This window comes from Saccopteryx bilineata, chromosome 3 (genome assembly GCF_036850765.1).
Source record: "Saccopteryx bilineata isolate mSacBil1 chromosome 3, mSacBil1_pri_phased_curated, whole genome shotgun sequence".
Lineage (NCBI taxonomy): Eukaryota > Metazoa > Chordata > Mammalia > Chiroptera > Emballonuridae > Saccopteryx > Saccopteryx bilineata.
Window position 1 is genome coordinate 129,726,874 of NC_089492.1, and position 25,723 is coordinate 129,752,596.

The 25,723-nt window shown below is 39.3% G+C and overlaps 1 protein-coding gene across 3 annotated transcripts in view; it reads left to right on the forward strand.

Annotated features, from left to right (window-relative positions):
- The window catches only part of ALMS1 (ALMS1 centrosome and basal body associated protein), a 220,937-nt gene that overhangs the window by 10,490 nt on the left and 184,724 nt on the right, over positions 1-25,723 (forward strand). For all 3 annotated transcript variants that reach the window (XM_066267392.1, XM_066267394.1, XM_066267393.1), the window contains exon 2: positions 20,712-20,837. In XM_066267392.1, the coding sequence (XP_066123489.1) occupies positions 20,712-20,837 (126 nt within the window). The remainder of the gene's footprint in view (positions 1-20,711; positions 20,838-25,723) is intronic.

The window sequence follows — 25,723 nt, forward strand, 5'->3', positions numbered from 1 at the left end:
ATCCGTGTGTATAGTATGCATCCTTCCTTTTTGTGGCTGAATAATAGTCCATTATATGCATATCCATCACCATTTATTCTCTTTATATCCTCCTCCACCTCTCCCTCTCCTCTTTCCACTCCCACCACCAGTCACCGCACTGTTGCCTGTATCCATGCATTATTTTCTTTTTCTTCCCTTTTTGCTCAATCCTTCCACACTTCAACCAGACCCTCTCCCCCACCAAAAACTGAGCCTGTTCTCTATGAGTCTGTCTCTATTTTGCTTGTTAGTTCATTTTGTTCATTAGATTCCACATGAGTGAAATCATGTGGTACTTGCCTTTTTTTAGCTGACTTATTTCATTTAGCATAATACTCTCCACCTTCATTCATGCTGTTGCAAAGGGTAAAATTTCCTTCTGTTTTGTTGCCAAATAGGATTTCATAGTGTAAATGTATCACAGTTTTTTTCTCCAGTCATCTACTGATGGACACTTAGACTGCTTCCACATTTTGGCTATTGTACATAATGCTGCATTTAACATAGGGTGCATGTATTCTTTCCAATTAGTGTTTTGGTTTTTTGGAATAAATTCCCAGAAGTGGAATTGCAGGGTTATAACACAGTTCCACTTTTAATTTTTTGTGGCAGCTCCATACTGCTTTCCACAGTGGCTGAACCAGTCTACATTCTTACCAGTAGTGCCAAGGGTTCCCGTTTCTCCACATCTTGGCCAACCCTTGTTAATTTATTGATGATAGCCATTTTGACAGGTGTGAGATGATAGCTCGTTGTGGTTTTAATTTGCATTTCTCTGACAATTAGTGACATTGAACATCTTTTAATATGTCTATTGACCATCTGTATGTCCTTTTAGGGGAAGTGTCTATTCAGGTCTTTTGCCCATTTTTTAATTGGATTGTTTGGTTTTTTAGTATTTAGTTATTTGAATTTTTTATAAATCTTGATACCTCTTATTGGATGTATCATTGGCAAATATCCTCTTTCACTCAGTAAAATATCTTTTTGTTTTGTTAATTGTTTCCTTTGCTGTGCAAAATCTTAGTGTGATGTAGTTCCTCCCATTTGTTGATATTTATATTTTCTATTTTTTGTGAAAAAGACAGAAACAGAGAGAGGGACAGATAGGGACAGACAGACCAGAAGGGAGAGAGATGAGAAGCATCAGATCTTCATTGTGACACCTTAGTTGTTCACTGATAGCTTTCTCATATGTGCCTTGACTGGGGCTACAGCAGACCAAGTGATCCCTTGCTAAAGCCAGTGACCTTGGGCTCAAGCTGGTGAGCCTTGCTCAAACCAAATGAGCCCTCTTTCAAGCTGGTGACCTCAGGGTTTTGAACCTGGGTCCTCTGAGTCCCAGTCCGACGTTCTATCCACTGTACCACCACCTGGTCAGGCTGTTTATATTTTCTATTGTTTTACTTGCCCAGGAGGATGTTACCACTAATAAAAATGTTCAAGATTTTACTGTTTATGTTTTCTTCTAGAATTTTTATGGTTTTGAGTCTATAACTTATTTTTTGTGTCTTTAACTTATTTTGAGTTTATTCTTTGTATGATGTAAGAAGGTAGTCGAGTATCTTTGTTTTTGCATATACTTGTCCAGTTTTCCTAATGCTATATATTGAGTAGACTATCTTCTCCCTACTGTATATTTTTGCCTCTTTTGTCAAATATATATATTAATTGACTATAAATTATACATATATTTTTTAAGGGAGAGGAGGGGAGATAGACAGACTCTGACATGCACCCCAACGGGAATCCACCCAGCAACCCCATCTGGGGCTGATGCTCAAATCAACTGAGCTATCCTCAGTGCCTGACGCTGATGCTTAGACCAGCCGAACTATCCTCAGAGCCCAGGGCCAATGCTCGAACCAATCAAGTCATTGGCTGGGAGAGAGGAAGAGAGAGAGAGAAGCGGGAGAGAGAAGGGAAGAGAACCAGACGGTCATTTCTTATGTGTGCCCTAACTGGAGATTGAACTCTGGACATCTGCATGCTGGGCTGGCGCTCTATCTACTGAGCAAACCGGTCAGGACCTATAGATCATACTCTGTTTCAGTGATTTTCAACTGGTGTGCAGCAAGAATTTTTAAAACATGCAACACCTGACTATTTAGTCAGGGACACTGACCTATTTTCCCTGAGATTTTAAAAACATGACAACAACCAACACATTAGCCATCCAGTGTGAATGAATCAAATTATATCTTTTTTTGTTGGATCAGCAAAATAGTTTTTGTTGAGCCATAGAGTTTCAGTAATTTATGTGTGCCATGAGATGAATAAGGATGAAAATTGCTGTTCTATTTGTCTGTCTTTGTGACAGGACCACACTGTTATGGTTACTGTAGCTTTTTAATATGTTTAAAAATCAGGTAGTGTGAGTCCCTTAACTATTCTTTTTCAAAATTGTCTTGGCTCTTTTTGGTCCTTTGAGATTTCATATGAATTTTAGGGTTTTTTTTCCCCTACAATAAATAAATGCCACTGGAATCTGATAAGGAGTGTGGTAGAAAGTACAGACATTTTAACAACATATATATTTTTATGACAGAGAGAGACAGAGAAAGGGACAGATAGGGACAGAGAGGGAGGCAGGGAGAGAGATGAGAAGCATCAATTCTTTGTTGCAATTCCTTAGTTGTTCAATGACTGCTTTCTCATATGTGCCTTGACCGGGGCTACAGCAGAGTGATGGACCTCTTGCTAAAGCCAGCAAACTTGGGCTTCAAGCCAGCGACCTTTGGACTTCAAGACAGTGACCATGGGGTTATGTTTATGATCTCACGCTCAAGCTGGTGAGCCTGCACTCAAGCCATATGAGCCCGCATTCAAGCCGGCAACCTTGGGGCTTCGAACCTGGGTCCTCTGCGTCCCAGTTTGACGCTCTGTCCACTGTGCCACTGCCTGGTCAGGTGACATCTTAACAATATTAAGCCTTCCAATTCATAAACATGGATGCCTTTCCATTTATTTGCATTTAAAAAAATTCTTGCAGCAGTGTTTTGTAGTTCAGTTTACAGATTTTAAGGTTTTTTTACAAATAAGGTCATGTCATCTGTAAACAGAGATCATTTTACTTCTCCCTATTTCAATTTGGATGCTTTTTATTTATTTTTCTTGCCTAATTCCTCTGGCTAGCACTTCCAGTACTATGTTGAATAGAAGTGGCAAGAGCAAGCATCTTTGTCTTGTTTCTTTTCTTTCTTCTTTTCCAAGTGAAAAGGAGGGGAGATAGACAGACTCTCTCACAAGTGCCCCGACCAGGATCCACCTGGCAGCCCCAGCTAGGGCCAGTGTTCTGCCCATCCTGGGCCATGCTTGCAACTGAGCTAATTTTTTTTTTTATAAAAAATTTTTTATTTTAATGGGGTGACATCAATAAATCAGGGTAGATACATTCAAAGAAAACATTTCCAGGTTATCTTGTCATTTAGTTCTGTTGCATACCCATCACCTGAAGAGAGATCATCCTCCGCCACCCTCCATCCAGTTCTCTCTGTACCCCTCCCTCTCCCCCTCTCCCTCCTTCCCTCCCCCCACCCCCCGTAATCACCACACTCCTTTCCATGCCTCTTAGTCTCGCTTTTATGTCCCACCAATGTATGGAATCCTGCAGTTCCTGTTTTTTTTTTTTTATTCGCTTATTTCACACTGCACAATGCTACCAAGACTCCACCATTCCGCTGCAAGTGATCCGATGTCATCATTTCTCCTAGCTGAATAGTATACCATGGTGTATATGTGCCCCATCTTCTTCATCCAGTCCTCTATTTTTTTTTACAGTGATTAAAAGCCTTTAAGCAAACTCTTGGCCAATACAGCAAGAATCCCTAAAAGAGTAGTGTCCTTAACATGTTCACCAAGTCCAAGTTGGCCCTATCACCATGAAAATCCTGAAAAATGCAACCCAAGCACAGTTCAGTCTGTTAGGAGCTGTCACAGGGAGCAGGAGTCCAGGAAAGTTCCCCACAGGAAAAGTCCGCATGGCACTGGAATTGTTGTCACCATTCTATACTTTGCAGCTCATGTCCAAGTCCCAATGACCGCTGCTTCTAGCTGGTAATGATTCAGGTAGACTGGAAAAAACCATTTGCAGCATGCGTGGATATGGAGCTTCTGTTCTCCTCTGCCTGGAGAGTTGAGACCAGGTTGCTTTTCCCTGGAGCTCTGTGACTGTGGCATGGTAAAGAGAACCTTGGGATACACTCAGCTGGGTGGCAAAGGTAAATTCATACTACAAGTTGGCAAAAGGAGGAAAGAGAGCTCTAAATTAGGAGTAGGTCCCAGCCTGAAATATGAGTGGGGCATTGAGGTAGGAGGGATAAAGGAAACACTATATATTAAGCAAAGCAGCAGAAAATAGGACTATCAACACCCACAACAGAGATCTTTGAGGGAAGAATAAAAAACCTGACTATTCAGGCAAAACATAGTTAAGTGGCCCTGAGCTAATTTTTTTTAGTGCCTGAGGAGGGGGCTCCATGGAGCCATCCTCAGTGCCCAGGCCTATGTGCTTGAACCAATTGAACCATGGATGTGGGAGGGGGAGAGAGAAAGAGAGAGAGAGAAGGGACACAGGGAGCAGTGGAGAAGTAGATGATTGCTTCTGTGTGACCTGACTGAGAATTGAACCCAGGACATCCACACACTGGACACTACCTCTGAGCTAGCTGGCCAGAGCCTCTTGTTTCTTCTCATAGACAGTGGTCAGCAAACTTTGGCTTGCAAGCTACATGCAGCTCTTTGGCTCCTTGAGTGTGGCTCTTCCACAAAATACCACGTGCGGGCGCGCAGGTGCGCCAGGGGTGGGAGGTGTAGGTTGGTCACTGAGTGAGCATGTAGCTCCCCTTTCCCCTCCCCCTTCCCCCTATTTCCCCTCCCCCTTCCTCCTTATCCTCTCCCCCTTCCCTTCTCCCCTTTCCCCTTCTCCCACTCTTTCCCCTCCCCTTTCCCCTCTCCTTTCTAAGGTAATCACAGCCTCAGCTTTCACATTCTTCATTTTTCAGGTGGGGAAAACAAGGCCCAGAGAGGTTGGGAACCACAAAATACCTTCTGCTTCTTTCCCTGGGGCAGTGGTTGGCAAACCATGGCTCGTGACCCACACGCAGCTCTTTGGCCCTTTGAGTGTGGCTCTACCACAAAATACCACGTGCGGTGGCGTAGGATACTCAGTGCGAGGAGGTGGGCGCCCACGATTCATGCAGGAGTTGAGTGAGCCTGTGGCTCACCAGCCTGGGTTTGCGGACCACTGTGAGGAAGAGCTTTCAGTTTTTCATTATTGAGTTTGATGTTAGTTGTGGGTATTCATAAATGGCCGTTATTATGTTAATGCAGTTTTTTTCTATTCTGAGTTTGTTGAGTGTTTTTATCATGAAAGGTGTTGAATATTGTCTAATGCTTTTTCTGTATCAATTGAGATGATCATGTGGTTTTCTTCATTCTGTTAATGTGAGGTATTGCATTGGTTTTTTAAAGCCCCTTTCTCTAGTTTTGAGAAATAATTGACATATCACTGTATTAGGTATACAGCATGATGTTTGATTTACACATATTGTGAAATGATTACTACTATAGGTTTAGTTAACATCTATCATCTATGGATACAATAAAAAAAGAAAACAATTTCCTTTTGTGATGAGAATTCTTAGGATTTTCTCCAACAGCTTTTCTAATATATTGTGAAATGATTACTACTATAGGTTTAGTTAACATTTATCATCTTCTATAGATACAATAAAAAGAAAAGAAAAAAATTTCCTTTTGTGGTGAGAATTCTTAGGATTTTCTCCAATAGCTTTTCTACTGTATATATCATACAGCAGTTTCTTTTCTTTTTTTTTTTTTTCACAGAAAGAGAGGGATAGACAGGGACAGACAGACAGGAACGGAGAGAGATGAGAAGCATCAGTTATTAGTTTTTCATTGCGCATTGCAACACCTTAGTTGTTCATTGATTGCTTTCTCATATGTGCCTTGACCGCGGGCCTTCAGCAGAACGAGTAACCCCTTGCTGGAGCCACCAACCTTGGGTTCAAGCTGATAGGCTTTTTGCTCAAACCAGATGAGCCCGTGCTCAATCTGGTGACCTCGAGGTCTTGAACCTGGGTCCTCTACATCCCAGTCCAATGCTCTATCCACTGCGCCACCGCCTAGTCAGGCAGCAGTTTCTTTTTTGAAGAAAAGAATTTTTAATTCTTTTTAAATAGCCACAAAGAGTTACTAATGGAATTTATGTGCCTGTCAAATATTGTACATCTTCTCATACCTTGGAATCCAACATGATATCCCAATTCCTGTTCTGTGCTGATTTTCACACAGTACTGAAATTCTTTTTGAATCAGAAGATCTTCTAAAACCTAGTTTTGCAAAGATATTTTGAAATCCAATAGAATGTAGCCATACAGCAGTTTTAACTATAATCATCATGTTATACTTTACTTCCTTAGTACTTATCTGTCTTATAACCTGGTAGTTTGTAGTTTATATCTTTCCACCATTTTGCCAATTTCTCATCCCCCAGCCTCTGTCTCTAGTAACCACAAATTTGATTTTTTTTCTGTGATTGTTTTAGATTCCACATATAAATGAGATAATATAGCATTTGTTTTTCTGTCTGATTTATTTCACTTAGCATTATGCCTTCAAGGTCCATTCATGTCACAAATGGTAGGATTAAAATTTTTTTGATGAATTATATTATACTATATGTATATATGAATCCTTTAATGGGAACTTATGTTGTTTCCATTTTGGGCTGATATAATTAATGCTGTTATGAATATGGGGGTGCAGACACATTTTGAGTTAGTATGTTTTCTTTGGATATATTTCCAGAAGTGGAACTGCTGGATCGTATAGTAGTTTTATTTTAACTTTTTGAGGAGCTTTCATACTGTTTTCCATAGTGGCTGTACCAATTTACAGTTCTGCCAGCGATGCATAAAGTTTCCAAGCTTCCCTTTTTTCCATATTCACACCATCATTTATTGTCTCTTGGGTTTTTTGTTGTTGTTGTTGTTTTTTGTGACAGACACAGAAAGAGGGACAGATAGGGACAGACAGACAGGAAGGTAGAGAGATGAGAAGCGTCAGTTCTTTGTTGCAGCACCTTAGTTGTTCATTGATTGCTTTCTCATATGTGCCTTGACTGGGAGGCTGTAGTAGACCGAGTTACCCCTTGCTCAAACCAGAGCCCTTGGGTTCAAGCTGGTGAGCTGTGCTCAAACCCAGATGAGCCTGTGCTCAAGCCAGGGACCTTGGAGTTTTGAACCCGGGTCCTCTGCTTCCCAGTCTGAAACTCCATGCACTGTGCTACTGCCTGGTCAGACTATCTCTTGTTTTTTAGATGATCGCCATTATAATAGGCATGAGGTGATATCTCAGTGTGCTTTTAAATTAGATTTTTTCTAATGACTAGTGATGTTAAATGTTCTTTAATGTACTTTGGCCAATTTTTTATCTTCTTTGGAAAAATGTCTATTGAGGTCCTTTGCCCATTTTTAAATTAGATTATTTATTTTGCTATTGAGTTGTAGGAATTCTTTATAAATCTTGGATATTAAGTTTTTATTGGATATATGATTTGTAAATTTTTTCCCCATTTTGTAGGTTTTTCACATTGTTGATGGTTTCTCCTGCTATGTAGAAGCTTTTTAGTTTTATGTGGTCCATTTGTTTATTTTTAATTTTGTTGCTTGTGCTTTAGGTGTGATTTCCAAATAATCATTACTAAGACCCATGTCAAGGAGCTTTTTTTTTTTTTAATTAAATGAGAGGCAGAGAAGCAGACAGACAGGCTCCCACATGTGCCCCAACTGGGATCCACCTGACAAGTCTCCTTCTGGGCAATGCTCTGCCCATTGTGGGTGCTGCTTTGTTGCTTGGCAACTGAGCTATTTTAGCACCTGAGGCGAGGGCATGGAGCCATCCTCAGCCCCAGGGCCAACTTGCTTGAACCATTCGAGCCATGGCTACAGGAGGGGAGGGGAATATAGGGGAAGAAGAGTAGAGAAGCAGATGGGCACTTCTGTGTGCCTGATTGGGAATCGAACCTGGGACTTCCACATGCTGGGCCAACGCTCTACTGCTGAGCCAACTGGCCAGGGCCATAGAGCTTTATTCTGTTGTTTTTTTCTAGGGGTTTCATGGCATCAGGTCTTACATTCACTTTGAGTTAATTTTTTTGAGTGGTGTAAATGTAAGGTCAAGTTTTATTCTTACACAGATGAATATTCCTTTTCCCTAGTTCCATTTATTGAAGAGACTGTCATTTAAATCTCTATTTAGTATTCTTGGTTCTCTTGCCAAATATTATTAATAGTTGACCACATATAAGCTTGAATTTATGTTTGGGCTCTTCATTCTGCTCCATTGGTCTATTTGTTTTTATGTCACTACCATAGTGTTTTGATTACTAGGGCTTTATAATACTATTTATAATACTATTTGAAACCAGGAAGTGTGATTTTTTTTTTGCTTTGTTCTTAGGATTTTTTTTTTTTTTTTTTTTGCTTTTGGCATCTTTTGTGGTTCCAGATAAATGGTTAGGAGGTGTTTTTTTTTTTTTTTATGTTTATGTAAAAAAGTCATTGGAATCTCAATAGGGAATGTATTGAATCTATAGATGGCTTTTGGTAGTATTGACATTTTAACAATATTCTTTCATAATTATTTTTATATGTTGAACCATTCTTGCATTCCAGGGTTAAATCCCACTTGCTCATGATGTATAATCTTTATAATGTGCTGTGAATTCTGTGTGCTAGTATTTTCTTGAGGACTTTTGCATCAGTGTTCATTAGGAAGGAAATTGCTCTATAGTTTTTTTTTTGTTATTTCTTGTATCTCCATCTGGGTATCTGTATCAGGGTGATGTGGCCTCAGAATGAGTTAGTAAGTGTTCTCTCTTATTCTTTTTTTTTGTCAGGAGGATTGGGGTTGATTCTTTAAATGTTTGGTAGAATTCTGTAGTAAAGCCAACTGGTCCTTGGATTTTCTCTATTGAGAGGTTTTTTATTTTTTTGTTACTGACTTAATCTCTCTGGTTATAGGTTTATTCAGATTTTCTATTTTTTCATGATTCAGTCTTGGTAAGTGGTGTGTTTCTAGGAATTTATGCATTTCTTTTTGGCTTTCCAATTTGTTGGTGTATCATTGTTCATATAGTATTTATCTTACCCTTATTTTTGTGGTTTTGGTTGTAATAAGTCTCTTTCATTTCTGATTTTATTTAAATATGTTTTTCTTATTCTAGCTAAGGCATTGTCAATTTTGTTATTTTTTAAAAACATCTTTTAGTTTAATATTTTCCTACTCATTTTTTTATTTGTGTTCTATATTATTTTTTCTTCTTCTGCCTGCTTTAGGTTTAGTTTGTTCCTCTTCTAGATGTATAGTATAAGTTGTGAATTTGTGATCTTGCTTTAACAAAAGATGTATACCTATACAGTTAGCCATAAACTTCCTCTTACCTCTGCTTTTGTTGCATCCTGTAAGTTTTGATATTTCGTTTTTATTTTTATTGTGTCAAAGTATTTTCCCATTTTCCTGCGACTTCTTGTTCCAGTCATTGTTTTTCTAAGAGTATATTAATTTCAATTTTCAGGGGTTTTTTTGTGCTTTGATACTGAGTTTCATTTCATTGTGATTGGAAAAGAGACTATTATTTCAACCTTCTTGTATTTGTTAAGACTTGTTTTGTGGCCTAATGTGTTCTATCCTAAAGGATGTTTCATGTGTACTTGAGAAATGTGTTTTCTGCAGCTGTTGGGAGGAGTGTTCTGTATATTTCTGTTAGGTACAAGTTGTTCAATTCCTCTATCTTATTGTTCTTCTGTCTGATTGTTCTATTTATTGTTGTTGCTATGAATTTCTCCCTCCAATTTTAGACTTTGCTTTATTAATTTAGGAGCTCTGAGGTTTGTTGCATAAATACTTGTTATATCGTCTTGGTTAATTGACTCTTTTGTCATTATATAATGTCCTTATCTGTCTCTTGTTACAGTTGCTGATATAAAATCTTTTTTGTCTGATACTAGCACAGATATTCTTGCCCTCTTTTGGTTACCATTTACATAAAATATCTATTTCCATCCTTTCACTTTCAGCCTACCTGTATCCTTATATCTAAACTGTTCCTCTTCTTGACAGCGTATAGTTGGAAATCCATTAACTTTTAATATTAAAAACTGATTCAGGGAAGGACTCTTTAAAACTTTATATCAGGCCCTGGCCGGTTGGCTCAGTGGTAGAGCGTCGGCCTGGCGTGCGGAAGTCCCGGGTTCGATTCCTGGCCAGGGCACACAGGAGAGGCGCCCATCTGCTTCTCCACTCCTCCCCCTCTCCTTCCTCTCTGTCTCTCTCTTCCCCTCCTGCAGCTGAGGCTCCATTGGAGCAAAAAGATAGCCCGGGCGCTGGGGATGGCTCCTTGACCTCTGCCTCAGGCGCTAGAGTGGCTCTGGTCGCGACAGAGCGACACCCTGGATGGGCAGAGCATTGCCCCCTGGTGGGCGTGCCGGGTGGATCCCGGTCGGGCGCATGCGGGAGTCTGTCTCCGTTTCCAGCTTCAGAAAAATACAAAAAAACCCCACAACTTTATATCAAAAGGCATTTAATCTCAGATAGAGGATTGTTGATGACATGTGCTTAGTTTTGAAGCATTTATTTTAAGACTCCTCCATCAAGCCTTGGACAGCAATGCAGTGGATACAGCATCATCCTGGAGTGCTGTGGTCACTTGCTCAATCTCAGAGTCACTGACTTGACATCCCCTTCCTAAGGGTGCTGGCTTGATCCCAAGGGTACTGGCTCAACTCCCAAACAATCAATGGTATAACTAATTGGAGCAACGAGTTGGTGACATTCTCTCTCTCCTCCCCTTCCCCCCCCTCAAAAAAAGGATCCTCCTTGAAGTATTTGGGTTACAGTACTGTTCAGAGGCAACTGTGGGAAAGCCAAACATACATATTAGAAATTGTTTCTTTGATAAAGGCTAAACAGTCAGGTAGGTAATAAAAGTCAGGAATTCTGGGAAATAGATCTTTTAGTTGATAAAGTGGGGGGTATTCTTTTTCTCACACATTGAGTTAATTATCAAAATACTAGTTTCTTCATCTTGTATCATTAATTTTCTACAAGTATTCTAATAAATTGAACCCTTTCCAAGCTGTTATGAATCAGCCATTTTCAAAGGCAGGACCCCTCATACTCCACACCCAACCTTATTTATCTGTAGTGAATAGCCATTTTGAACTTTCATTTCATCATTCTTCTTTCCTGGAGGGCTCAAAGAAGACTAGCTATGTCAAAACATTGGCTATAGGGTTATATATTTAGGGATTTCAGATAGCCAAAATAAATTTGCAAAAGAGCTTTCTCCCCTCCCCTCCCCTCCCTCCCCTCCTCTCCCTCCCCTCCCCTTCCCTCCCCCTCTTTTCTTCCTCTCTTTTCTTCCTTTTTCCTTTTTCCTTCCCCGCCCCTCCCTCCCTCCCTCCTTGCTTCCCATCCTTCCTCCTTCCTTCCTCCCTTTCTTCCTCCCTTCCTTCCTCCCTCCCTCTCTTCTTCCCTCCCTTCCTTAAAAATTGCCATTGGCCTGTCCAGGCGGTGGCTCTTAGGAATCTCTCTCTCTCTTTTTTTAAATTGAGAGGCAGAGATGCAGAGAGGCAGACTTCGGCACACACCCTGACTAGGATTTACCCAGCAAGTCCCCTACCAGTCAATACAATACTCTGCCCATCTGGGGTCACTGCTCCATTGCTCCACAACCACGCTATTTTAGCACCTGAGGAGAGGCCATGGAGCCATCCTCAGCACCTGGGGCCAACTTGCTTGAACCATTTGAGCCATGGCTGGAGGAGGAGAAGAGAGAGAGAGAGAGAGAGAGAGGGAAGAGTGAGAATGGGTGGGGGAGGGGTGGAGAAGCAGATGGTTGTTTCTCCTGTGTGCCCTGACTGGGAATTGAACCTAGAACTTCCACATGCCAGGCCAACACTCTACTGCTGAGCCACCTGGCCAGGGCTGGAATCTCTTTATTTTTGAATAATTTTCAGTTAAACTGACCTTTCTGTGACCAAAAACACCTTATTGTAAGTGGTTTGAAAAATGTTTTGTTTTTATTAGAGAAAGAGACCGGGACAGACAGGCTGGAAGGGAGAGAGATGAGAAGCATCAATTCTGTGTTGTGGCATCTTAGTGGCTCATTGATTGCTTTCTCATATGTGCCTTGACTGGGGAGCTCCAGCAGAGCAAGTGACCCCTTGCTCAAGCTAGTGATGTTGAATTCAAGCTGGTGACCTTTGGGCTCAAGCCAGTGACCATGGTGTTATGTCTGTGATCCCATGCTCAAGCCGGTGAGCCTGTGCCCAAGCTGTGAGCCCGTGCTTAAGTCAGCGACATTGGGGTTTTGAACCTGGGTCCTCAGCATCCCAGTTTGACGCTCTGTCCACTGCGCTGCAACCTGGTCAGGCTGGTAACAGTGCTTTCATTCTGGAAAAAATATTTTAATATTTTTAATTTATTGATTTTTAGATAGAGGTGGGGGGGCAGGGAAAGAAGCGGAAGCATCAACTTATAGTAATAGCTTCCTATATGTGCTTTGACTGGGCAAATCCAGGTTTCAAACCTTTGACCTCAGCGTTCCAGGTTGAAGCTTTATCCACTGCACCACTGCAGGTCAGGCTGAAAAAATATCCTTTGAACTTGGGTGTTCATCAGAGACACTTTCATATTTATTATTATTAATATTTTGTTAGCATTCATCTTTTTTTTTTTTTTTTTGTATTTTTCTTAAGTTGGAAACAAGGAGGTAGACTCCCGCATGCGCCCGACCGGATCCACCCGGCATACCCACCAGGGGGCGATGCTCTGCCTATGTGGGGCATTGCTCTGTTGCAACCAGAGCCATTGTAGCACCTGAGGCAGAGGCCACAGAGCCACCCTCAGTGCCCGGGCCAACTTTGCTCCAATAGAGCCTTGGCTGCGGGAGGGGAAGAGAGAGACAGAGAGGAAGGAGAGGGGGAGGGGTGGAGAAGCACATGGGCGCTTCTCCTGTGTGCCTTGGCCGGGAATTGAACCCGGGACTCCTGCACGCCAGGCCGATGCTCTACCACTGAGCCAACCGGCCAGGGCAGCATTCATCTTTTTTTGACTCATAGCTGCCTGTTTTTTTTAATTTTTATTTTTGACCCATTTATTATTATTATTATTATTATTATTAACTTTATTGGGATGACATTGATAAATCAGGGTACATATGTTCAGAGAAAAAAAATCTCTAGGTTATTTTGACATTTGATTATGTTGCGTACCCCGCACCCAAAGCCAAATTGTCCTCCATCACCTTCTGTATGGTTTTCTTTGTGCCCCTCCCCTCCCTCTTCTCCTCCCCCTCTCCCCCATAACCACTACCCTCTTGTCCATGTCTCTGAGTCTCATTTTTATGTCCCACCTATATATATGGAATCATATAGTTCTTAGTTTTTTCTGATTTACTTATTTCACTCAGTATAATGTTATAAAGGTCCATCCATGTTGTTGTAAATGATCCGATGTCATCATTTCTTATGGCTGAATAGTATTCCATAGTATATATGTACCAAAGCTTTTTAATCCAATCGTCCACTGACAGACACTTGGGCTGTTTCCAGATCTTCGCTATTGTGAAAAATGTAGCCATAAACAGGGGTGCATTTCTTCTTTTGGAACAGTGCTATGGTGTTCTTGGGGTATATTCCTAAAATTGGGATAGCTAGGTCAAAAGGCAGTTCGATTTTTAATTTTTTGAGGAATCTCCATACTGTTTTCCATAGTGGCTGCACCAGTCTGCATTCCCACCAGCAGTGCAGGAGGGTTCCCTTTTCTCCACATCCTCGCCAGCACTTATTCTGTGTTGTTTTATTAATGAGCGCCATTCTGACTGGTGTGAGGTGATATCTCATTGTGGTTTTATTTTTATTTATTTATTTATTTATTGAGACAGAGAGAGAGTCAGAGAGAGGGATAGATAGGGACAGACCAACAAGAACAGAGAGAGATGAGAAGCCTCAATAATCAGTTTTTCGTTGTGATACCTTAGATCAGTGGTTCTCAACCTTTTTAATGCCGTGACCCCGCAATACAGTTCCTCATGTTGCGGTGACCCCAAACCAAAAAATAATTTTGGTGACTACTTCATAACTATAATTTTGCTACAGTTATGATTCGGAATGTAAATATCTGATATGCATTATGTATTCTCATTGCTTTAGGCGACCCCTGTGTTTTGGTCATTCGACCCCCACTGGGGTCGCGACCCACAGGTTGAGAACCGCTGCCTTAGATGTTTATTGATCGCCTCTCATATGTGCCCCACCCGCAGGCCTTCAACAGACAGAGTAACCCTTTGCTCAAGTCAGTGACCCTGGGTCCAAGCTGGTGAGCTTTTGCTCAAACCAGATGAGCCTACGCTCAAGCTGGTGATCTCGGGGTCTTGAACCTGGGTCCTCCGAATCCCATTCCGATGCTCTATCCACTGTGCCACCACCTGGTCAGGCTCATTTTGGTTTTAACTTACATTTCTCTAATGATTAGTGATGTTGAGCATTTTTTCATAAGCCTATTGGCCATTTGTATGTCCTCTTTGGAGAAATGTCTATTCATTTCTTTTGCCCAAATGGATTCTTTGTCTTCCTGGTGTTGAGTTTTACAAGTTATTTATAAATTTTGGTTATTAACCCCTTATTAGAAGTATTGTGGAATAAATTCTCCTGTTGTTTAGTTTGTCTTTTTATTCTGTTCTTATTGTCTTTAGCTGTGCAAAAGCTTTTTAGTTTGATATTGTCCCATTTCTTTATCCTGTCTTTTATTTCACTTGCTCGTGGAGGTAAATAGGCAAATATATTGCTGCGAGAAATATCAGAGAGCTTACTGCCTATGTTTTCTTCTAAGATGCTTATGGTTTCACGGCTTACATTTAAGTCTTTTATCCATTTTGAGTTTATTTTTGTGAATGGTGTAAGTTGGTGATCTAGTTTCTTTTTTTTGTAGGTAGATGTCCAATTTTCCCAACACCATTTGTTAAAGAGGCTGTCTTTACCCCATTGTAAGCTCTTACCTCCTTTGTCAAATATCAGTTGTCCATAAATGTGTGGGTTTATTCCTGGGTTCTCTGTTCTGTTCCATTGATCTATATGCCTGTTCTTATGTCAGTACCAGGCTGTTTTGAGTACAATGGCCTTGTAGTATAACTTGATATCCAGAAGTGTGATACCTCCCACTTTATTCTTCCTTTTGAAGATTGCTGAGGCTATTCGTGTTCTTTTTTGGTTCCATATAAATTTTTGGAATATGTGTTCTTTATCTTTGAAGTATGTCATTGGTATTTTAATTGGTATTGCATTGAATTTATAAATTGCTTTGGGTAATATAGACATTTTAATGATGTTTATTCTACCTAACCATGAGCATGGTATATGCTTCCACTTGTTTGTATCTTCCTTGATTTCTTTTATCAATGTTTTATAATTTTCCGAGTACAAGTCTTTAATCTCCTTGGTTAAATTTACTGCTAGGTAATTTATTTTTTTGGTTGCAATAGTGAAGGGGATTGTTTCCTTAATTTCTCTTTCTGACACTTCATTGTTGGTGTATAAAAATGTGTGTGATTTCTGAGTATTAATTTTATATCCTGCCACCTTGCTGAATTCATTATCAGGTCCAGTAGTTTTTTGACTTTGAGACTTTAGGGTTTTCTATGTACAGTATCATATCATCTGAAAATAATGATAGTTTTACTTCTCCTTTTCCAATTTGGATGCCTTTTATTTCTTCTTCTTGTCTGATTGCTGTGGCTAGGACTTCCAGAACTATGTTGAATAAGAATGGTGAAAGGGTACACCCCTGCCTTCTTCCTGATCTTAGGGGATTGCTTTTAATTTTTGCCCATTGAGTATGATGTTGGCTGTGGGTTTGTCATAGATGGCCTTTATCAGGTTGAGGTATGTTCCCTGTATTCCCACTTTGCTGAGAGTTTTGATCATAAATGGGTGCTGGATTTTATCAAATGCTTTTTTCTGCATCTATTGAAATTATCATGTGGTTTTTCTCCTTCCTTTTGTTTATGTGATGAATCACGTTGATTGATTTGCGGATATTGTACCAGTCTTACCTCCCTAGAATAAATCCCACTTGATCCTGGTGTATGATTTTTTTCATATATTGCTGGATCTGGTCTGCTAATATTTTGTTGAGGATTTTAGCATCTAAATCAGCGATTCTCAACCTGTGGGTTGCGACCCCAGTGGGGGTCGAACGACCAAAACACAGGGGTCGCCTAAAGCAATGAGAATACATAATGTATATCAGGTATTTACATTCCGAATCATAACTGTAGCAAAATTACAGTTATGAAGTAGCCACCAAAATTATTTTTTGGTTTGGGGTCACCGCAACATGAGGAACTGTATTGCAGGGTCACGGCATTAGAAAGGTTGAGAACCACTGACCTAAATTCATCAGGGATATTGGCCTATAATTTTCTTTCTTTGTGTTGTCTTTGCCTGGTTTTGGAATCAGAATTTTGCTTGCCTCATAAAAGGAGCTTGGAAGTCTTCCTTCCTCTTGAATTTTTTGAAATATCTTGAGAAGGATAGGAGTTAGTTCTTCTTTGAATATTTGGTAGAATTCACTTGTGAGCCATCAGGTCCAGGACTTTTCTTTTTTTGGGAGTTTTTTGATAACTGTTTCAATCTCATTTGTTGTAATTGGTCTGTTTAGGTTTTCTCATTCTTCCAGATTAATTTTTGGAAGATCATATGTTTCAAGGAATTAGTCCATTTCATCTAGGTTGTCTAATTTTTTGGCATACAGTTCTTCATAGTATTTTCTTAAAATACTTTGTATTTCTGTCGTGTCAATTGTTATTCTCCACTCTCTTTTCTAATTTTATTTATTTGAGTTTTCTCTTTTTCTTGATGAGTCTAGTTAAAGGTTCATCGATCTTGTTTACCTTTTCAAAGAACCAGCTCCTGGTTTCATTGATCCTCTGTTTCTTTAGCCTCTATGTCAGGGGTCCCCAAACTACGGCCTGCGGGCCTCATGCGGCCCCTTGAGACCATTTATCTGGCCCCGCTGCACTTCCGGAAGGGGCACCACTTTCACTGGTGGTCAGTGAGAGGAGCACATTGACCATCTCATTAGCCAAAAGCAGGCCCATAGTTTCCATTGAAATACTGGTCAGTTTGTTGATTTAAATTTACTTGTTCTTTTTTTAAATATTGTATTTGTTCCTGTTTTGTTGTTTTACTTTAAAATAAGATGTGCAGTGTGCATAAGGATTTGTTCATAGTTTTTTTTATAGTCGACCCTCCAACGGTCTAAGGGACAGTGAACTGGCCCCCTGTGTAAAAAGTTTGGGGACCCCTGCTCTATGTTTTATTTCTGCTCTGATCTTTATTATTTCCTTCCTTCTACTACCTCTGGGCTCTACTTGCTGTTCTTTTTCTAGTTCTTTTAGTTCAGGGGTCGGGAACCTATGGCTTGTGAGCCAGATGTGGCTCTTTTGATGGCTGCATCTGGCTCCCAGACAAATCTTTAATAAAAAACAATAACGTTAAAAATATAAAACATTCTCATGTATTACAGTCTGTTCATTTCCTACTGCTCATGTTCATGGTTGCAGGTGGCTGGAGCCAATCACAGGTGTCCTCCCGGACAACACCAAATTTTTATTGGATAATGTGTAACGTACATGGTTTGTTGTATGGCTCTCACGGAATTACATTTTAAAATATGTGGTGTTCCCCTGACCAGGTGGTGGCACAGTGGATAGAGCGTCAGACTGGGATGTGGAAGACCCAGGTTTGAGACCCGAGGTCTCCAGCTTGAGCGCGGGCTCATCTGGTTTGAGCAAGGCTTACCAGCTTGGACCCAAGGTCACTGGCTCGAGCAAGGGGTTATTTGTTCTGCTGTAGCCCCACGGTCAAGGCACATATGAGAAAGCAATCAATGAACAACTAAGGTGTGGCAATGAAAAACTAATGATTGATGCTTCTCATCTCTCTCTGTTCTTGTCTGTCCCTATCTATCATCTCTCTGAGATAGACTCTCTCTGTCTCTGTAAAAAAAATAAAATAAAAAAAAGAAAGAAAGAAATATGTGGTGTTCATGCCTCTCTCAGCCAAAAAGGTTCCTGACCACTGTTTTAGATGCAGGGTCAAGTTGTTTATTTGAGCTTTTTCTACCTTCTTAAAGTATTCCTGTAATGTTATGAACTTCCCTCTCAAGACTGCTTTTGCTGTGTCCCATAAATTTTGAGTTGATGTATGCTCATTATCATTCGTTTCTAGGAATTTTTTTTATTTTTTCTTCTTCTTTTTTTTTTTTTACCGAGAGAGAGTCAGATAGGGACAGACAGGAACGGAGAGAGATGAGAAGCATCAATCATTAGTTTTGATGCTTCTCCCCTTAGTTGTTCATTGATTGCCTTCTCATATGTGCCCTGACCATGGGGGCTGCAATAGACCGAGTAACCCCTTGCTCGAGCCAGCGACCTTGGGTCCAAGCTGGTGAGCTTTTCTCAAACCAGATGAGCCTGTGCTCAAGCTGGCGACCTCGGGGTCTTGAGTCATGAGCCCGGGCTCAAGCTGGCAACCTTGGGTCTCAAACCTGGGTCCTTCGCATCCCAGTCCGATGCTCTATTCACTGCGCCACCACCCGGTTAGGCTATTTCTTCCTTGATCGCATTGTTAACCCATTTGTTATTTAATAACATGCTATTTAGTTTCCAAGTGTTTGAGTATTTTTCAGTTTTTCTCTTGTGGTTGATTTCTAGTTTCATGCTATTGTGATCAGAGAAAATGCTTGATATGATTTCAATCTTCTTAAATTTGTTGAGACTGCTTTTGTGCCCTGACATGTGGTCTATCCTAGAGAATGAACCATGAGCACTTGAAAAGAATGTATATTCTGCTGCTTTAGGGTGAAGGGTTCTAAAGATATCTATTAAATCGAGTTGATCTAGTGTGTCCTTTAAGTCTGCTGTTTCTTTGTTAATTTTCTTTCTTGAGGATCTATCTAGTGATGTTAGTGGGGTATTGAATTCCCCTACTATTATAGTATTGCTGTTGATCTCACCCTTTTTATTCATCAAAGTCTGCTTTATATATTTAGGTGCTGCTATATTAGATGCATAGATATTTATAATGGTTATATCTTCCTGGTGGATTGTTCCGTTTATCATTATGTAGTGGCCTTTTTTATCTCTTAGTATAGCCTTTGTTTTAAAGTCCATTTTGTCTGATATAAGTATTGCTACCCCAGCTTTTTTTTCATTTCCATTTGCATGAAATATTTTTTTCCATCCTTTTACCTTCAGTCTATATGCATCTTTTGTTTTAAGGCATGTCTCTTGTAGACAGCATATGTACGGGTCCTGTTTTCTTATCCAGGCAGCTACCCTATGTCTCTTGATTGGATCATTTAATCCATTTACATTTAAGGTTATTATTGATATGTAGTTGTTTATTGCCATTTTATTCTTTAAAGCTGTATTCCTCTTTTGCTATATTCTTTTTCCCCTTTGATCTGTTTACAACAGGCCACTTAGCATTTCTTGGAGCATTAGTTTGATTGTAGTGAATTCTTTGAGGTTTTTATTTTGGTCTGTGAAGCTTTTTATTTCTCCTTCAATTTTAAATGATAGCTTTGTTGGATAAAGTAGTCTTGGTTGTAGGCTCTTGTTCAGCATTACTTTGAATATTTCTTGCCATTCCCTTCTGGCCTCAAGTGTTTCTGTTGAGAAGTCAGATATCATCCTCATGGGGGCTCCTTTGTAAGTGATGGCCTTTTTTTCTCTAGCAGCTTTTAATATTTTCTCTTTATCACTTAGCTTTAGTATTTTAATTATGATGTGTCTTGATGTAGGTTTTTTTGGGTTCTCTTTAATGGAGTTCTCTGTGCTTCTTGAACTTGTGAGAGTTTTTCCTTCCTTAATTGAGGGAAGTTTTCAGCTATGATATGATTGAACAAAGTTTCTATCCCTTGTTCTTTCTCTTCTTCTTCAGGAACCACTATGCTGTAGATGGTATTTCTCTTCATGTTGTCACAGAGCTCTCTCAGAGTTTCCTCAGACTTTTTGAGTCTTTTTTTTCATTTTTCTGCTCTGCTTCCGTACCTTCATTTGTCTTGTCCTCTAACCTGCTGATTGGATCCTCAGCTTCATCCATCCTGCTTTTAATTCCTTCCATTGTGGTCTTAATTTTTGATATTGTATGTGTCATTTCTGACTGATTCTTTTTTATTATTTCAATGTCCTTTTTTATATTTGCCTCTGGTCATTTTCATTTGCATTGTTTCAGGCTTGGGTAGCAGTAACAGCTTTAATTGCAGCCTTCTGCAAGTGGGAGAACCCTGTTTCAACTTAATTTCATAAAATGAGTCTGACTTTTATTTTAGTCCTTAATATTAGAGTTAATATCTTAAAAGTCTCAAACCTGAAGATTTTAAAATAAATAATTTACTTATTTCTGCTTGCTTCTTTTATCTCTGGAGTTATAGGAAGTTAAGGTACTGCTGTTGTTGGTTGCAAAGTATATTGAGTCCTAACAGGGTAATCATAGTTCCCTGTTTCCTCATTTCTAACTGAAGATAACTATAAATTGAGTAATATAATCTAAATGTTATATTTTGTTACTATATTTAAATCTACTTTTGCTTTTCAGGCTGTTCCGTTGACCAGCCATGTATGGCAACAGTCATCATATCAAGATGATGGTAGAACAAAGATTTCTGATTCTGATGTGGTCTCTTTGCAAAATACAGCTCAGTGGGGTTCTGAGGATGATCAGGTATGTCTTTTGTAACTGGTCAAGTATCTTTCTTTTGGTAAGCAGCATGAGAAATGGAAGAATGGCTGTGAAGAATGGAAAGAGGTTAATTTCTTAAATTTCATTTCTCTAGTAGATCTTTGGTAACCTTAATTATATAGAATAGCAATGCACTTTTTTTGGGGGGGATCTAAGGAGACTCCTTTTACATTCTTCAAAAGTATTTGAAAGAGCTTTGTTTATATGGGTTATCTATATCGATATTTAGCTTACTAGAAATTAAAACATTTAAAAGTATTTATTTTAAATGTTTAAAATACCAAACCCATTAATTATATATTAATAATAGCTGTACCCAGCCACGTGTTGCTGTGGCTCAGTCTGGTTAAATGGAAAAGAAAGAAAAGAGAAAGCTCACATTTCTAATATGTTTAATTTCGCAATGCTTGTGGGTATACAATATTTTTTGTTGTTCCATTGTCTGTGCAGATATAGAGATTGTCTGGTTTGCCAACTCTAGAACACGCAACATGTAATCATAAAATATTTAGTATAGCGTGTGTTGTTTTTATGTCCAACAGGTGGCGCTGTTTTTAAAATAAAAGCATGTTTTTACCTGTCACAGGTGTGACATCTATATAATAGTAGGTATATAAAAACACGCGCATATTCATAGCTATATAAAAACGCGCATATTCAAATGCAACGTTGTGTCAGAATTTCAAAGCAATCGGTGAAGAACTTTTGGAGATTTAAGGTTTTTTTTTTTTAATGCTATTTGTCTTTTTTTTTTAATTATAATTTTATTTTTTTAATGGGGCGACATCAATAAATCAGGATACATATGTTCAAAGATCAACAAGTCCAGGTTATCTTGTCTTTCAATTATGTTGCATACCCATCAGGAGATTTAAGATTTTGAACAAATAAACATTTACATTTTTATTTATATAGATAAATAATCTTTTAATATGATAAATGACTATTTCCCAAAACAAACTAAAATCAGTTGGAAAAGTGGCATTGTTTTACATTTTTGCATAGCTCTTTTATGTCAGGGTTAATAGAAGTTGGTTTATTAGAAAAATAGAACCAGTAGGATATATATATGCCATATGAGTGCATGCGTGCGCACACACACACGGTAGAGCAAAAGTAGGTTTATAGTTGTTCATATGTAAAATAATGTAGTAATTAATAAATAATAATATAAGAATAAACTCTGTTTTGTGTGCTCACAACTGTAAACTTACTTTTGCCTCACCCTGTGTATGTGTATGTGTATGTGTATGTGTATGTGTATATGTATATGTATATGTATATATTGGCTTATGTGATTATGGAGGTTGAGAATTCCCAATATCGGTGACCTGGTGACTCAGGAGAGCTGGTAGTAAAGTTACAGTCTGAATGTAGAGGCCTGAAGACCAGGCCAACTGATGGTTTACGTTCAGTTCTGAGTCCAAGTCCAAAGGCAGGGGAAGATCAGTGTCTTAGCTCAAAGGCCCTTAGTTAAGGTGAAGGAATTCTCTCTTACTCAGCTTTTTGTTCTGTTAGGCCTTTAATAGATCGGATGAGTCTTGCCTATATTGGGAATGGTAACCTGCTTTACTCAGTCTATGGATCAAATGTTAGTCTCATCCATACACACCCACTATAATGTTTATCTGGGCACCCTGTGTTCCAGTCAAGTTAACATATAAAATTAACCATCACAACTAGATTTTCATATCTGCTTCTGCATTTGATCTCTTGGGTGTATTGTTTTGGTTGATGTATGTAAAGAAAATCTGGCTTTACATAGAAATATAATTAGAAAAGGGTGGCTCACATAGAACCACTGAAAGGATGTCAGTGACCCCCAGGGAGCCTCAGATTACATGTTGAGAATCACTGATTTAGAACATAGTCATAAGCTTAGAGGAAATAGAAAAATTATGAGCAGATAGGAAAAAAGTTCATATATATTTGTTGGAGGGAAAATATTTAAGGGTGATTATCTAATAATGTTATAAGAAAGTGCTGAACTTTCTCTAAAGTGACTACCATATACATTCCTTAATATATGAGTGTTCTAGTTGCTTTGCATTCTTTGGAGCTCTTAGTAATGCCAGTTTTTTAAGCTTTAGCCATTCTAGGTATATTATAGTATCTCATTGTGGTTTTAATATGCTTTCCTAATGACTAATAATATTGTGCATCTTTTATGTGTGCTTTTTTTCTATTCATGTTTCTTCCTGAGAAATTTTGGCCTAAATCTAGGTCACAAAGATTTTCTTCTATATTTTTTTATTAGAACAGGTTTTCTTAACTTTGCCACTTTTGACATTTTAGGTCAGATAATTTTTTATTGTATGGGCTGTGCTGCATATTGTAAGATGTTGAGCGGCATCATTGATCTCCTCCCACTAGACATCAGTAACACTCCCCCATGTTTGACCATATATGTGTGGGTCTATTTCTGGACTCTATTTCATTAATTTATTTGTCTTTCCTCATCCCAATACCACACTTTTGATTACTGCACTGTCTTGAAATCAGGTAGTGGTAGTTTTCCCACTATTCTTTTAAAAATGATTTTGTTTATGCTAGATTCTTTGAATTTTTATATAAATTTTAGAGTCAGCCTGTCAATTTTTACTTTAAAAACCTGCTGGAATTTTGATTAACATTGCCTTAAGTCTATACATTAATTTACAGAGAGAATCGATCTTAATATTGAGTGCTGTAATCCATACAGTGGTTCTTTCAGTTTTATTTAGGTCTTTATTTACTTCATCAGTGTTTTGTTGCATCAGTGTACCAAACTTAGCAACATTTTGTTAGACTTATTTAAAAAATTTCTGCTCCTGGCCTATTAGCTTGATTAAGAGCATTGTCCTGAAATAACAAGGTTGCAGGTTTGATTCCTGGTCAAGGCACACATAGGAAGCAACTAAAAAAGTGCACGACTAAATGGAACAGTAAATGCTTCCCTTCCCCTTCTCTCTTCCTCTGCAGAAAGAAAAGGAATATTGAACAGATTTTAAATTATTATTATTATTATTTTTTAGGTGAGAGGAGGGGAGATAGTAAGGCAGACTCCTGCATGCACCCCAACCAGGATCCACCCGGCAACCCTATCATGGGTCAATGCTCGAGTACCGAGCTATTTTTAGTGACTGAGGCAGATGTGTTCCAACAGAGGTATCCTCAGTGCCTGGGATCACACTTGAACCAATCAAGCCACTGATTGCGGGAGGGGAAAAGGGAGAGAAGGAGGTGTGAGGGAGAAGCAGATGGTAGCTTCTCCTCTGTGCCCTGACCAGGAATCAAACCCAGAACATCCATATGTCGGACTGACGCTCTATCTACTAAAAATTATTTTATGTTGGGAAATTATACAAGTATGTTTGCATGGGGAGAGGAATGATTCATAGAGAGGGACAGTGGGAAAATCACATAGGAAGGAAATCACCAAAAAAAATTGGAGTGAAATGGGAATGCCTTTGGTAGATAGACTGTTCTTTTAAGGCAGAAGATGGAAATCTAGGTACACACTGAGGCTATAGATTTGGTGGTAGGAAGATAAGGAAGTTTCATCTTTTGCTGTTCACTTATTGCACTAAGAGATTAACTCATCAGTTGAAAATGAGGAAGAAGTTCAGTAGTTTTGAGAAGGAATAAGTAGTCTTTTTAGCAAGTTAACTCGCCAGGAAAATACAGTAGGATTTCCAGGCAATGCTGAGTGCTGTTTTGGTTTAATGTCATCAATTTAAAGGAAAAGCTGTCTGGGTATATGCTTGCTTCAGCAATGCACTCCTGCTTGGCTTCAGATAAGGAGAAGATTCAACCAAAACCGAGCTTTTAATGTTTGCAAGGTAGTGATTATAAGGATGACTACAAACTCTCAGAGTGGTAAAGAGGGAAATTCAAGTAACAAAGAAATTATGAAAAAGTGTAAATATGATAGGGTAGTTGTCTCCATGAGGTTAGAAAATGATTGCAATTGAGGACCTAGAATAGAATAAGTGCTCTATGGAGGACACAGGATGGGCAGAAGAACAAATAGATACATCTCTTATTGGTACTGAGTAATAAACTGGGACCAGGCTCAAACTATGGTCAATGGAACTGAGAGATGAGCCAGGTATGAGAGATTTTGTTGTAGTGAGAGTTACAAAATGACTGGAACTCCCTCCCCTGCATTAAAACTCTTTATTGGCTTACTATTATCCCCTGTAGAATGGAGTGCTTTCAAAAGGAAAAATTTTAATCATTCTCATGTTTATTTTCAAGTATTAAAAATATTTTAAAAACCTGTTCCTAATAGCAATTCAATGCTATAGATTTAACTAATTTATCTAGCAAAGAAGGGATTGAGATATTTTGGAAAGTAAGGTTTATTGTTTCATAATCCCACAAGGCATAGATGAGTAGTCTTAATATTTTGAAATATTTCTCTTCATTCATTTCTCATGTTTATAAAAATTGTGTTGATTGATTTTTAGGGAGAAAGAGAAAGGAAGGGGGAGAGAGAAAGAGAGAGAGAGAAGCATTCATTTGTTGTGCCGCTTAGTTGTGCATTCACTGGCCACTTCCCGTATTTGTCCTGACTGGGAATGGAGCCTACAACCTTGGTGTTTTGAGGCGATGCTGTAACCGACTGAGCTAACCGGCCAAGGCCTGTTTTTTTTTTTTTTTTTTTTTTTTTTAATTTTTCTGAAGCTGGAAACAGGGAGAGACAGTCAGACAGACTCCCGCATGCGCCCGACCGGGATCCACCCGGCACGCCCACCAGGGGCGGTGCTCTGCCCACCAGGGGGCGATGCTCTGCCCATCCTGGGCGTCGCCATGTTGCAACCAGAGCCACTCTAGCGCCTGAGGCAGAGGTCACAGAGCCATGCCCAGCGCCCGGGCCATCTTTG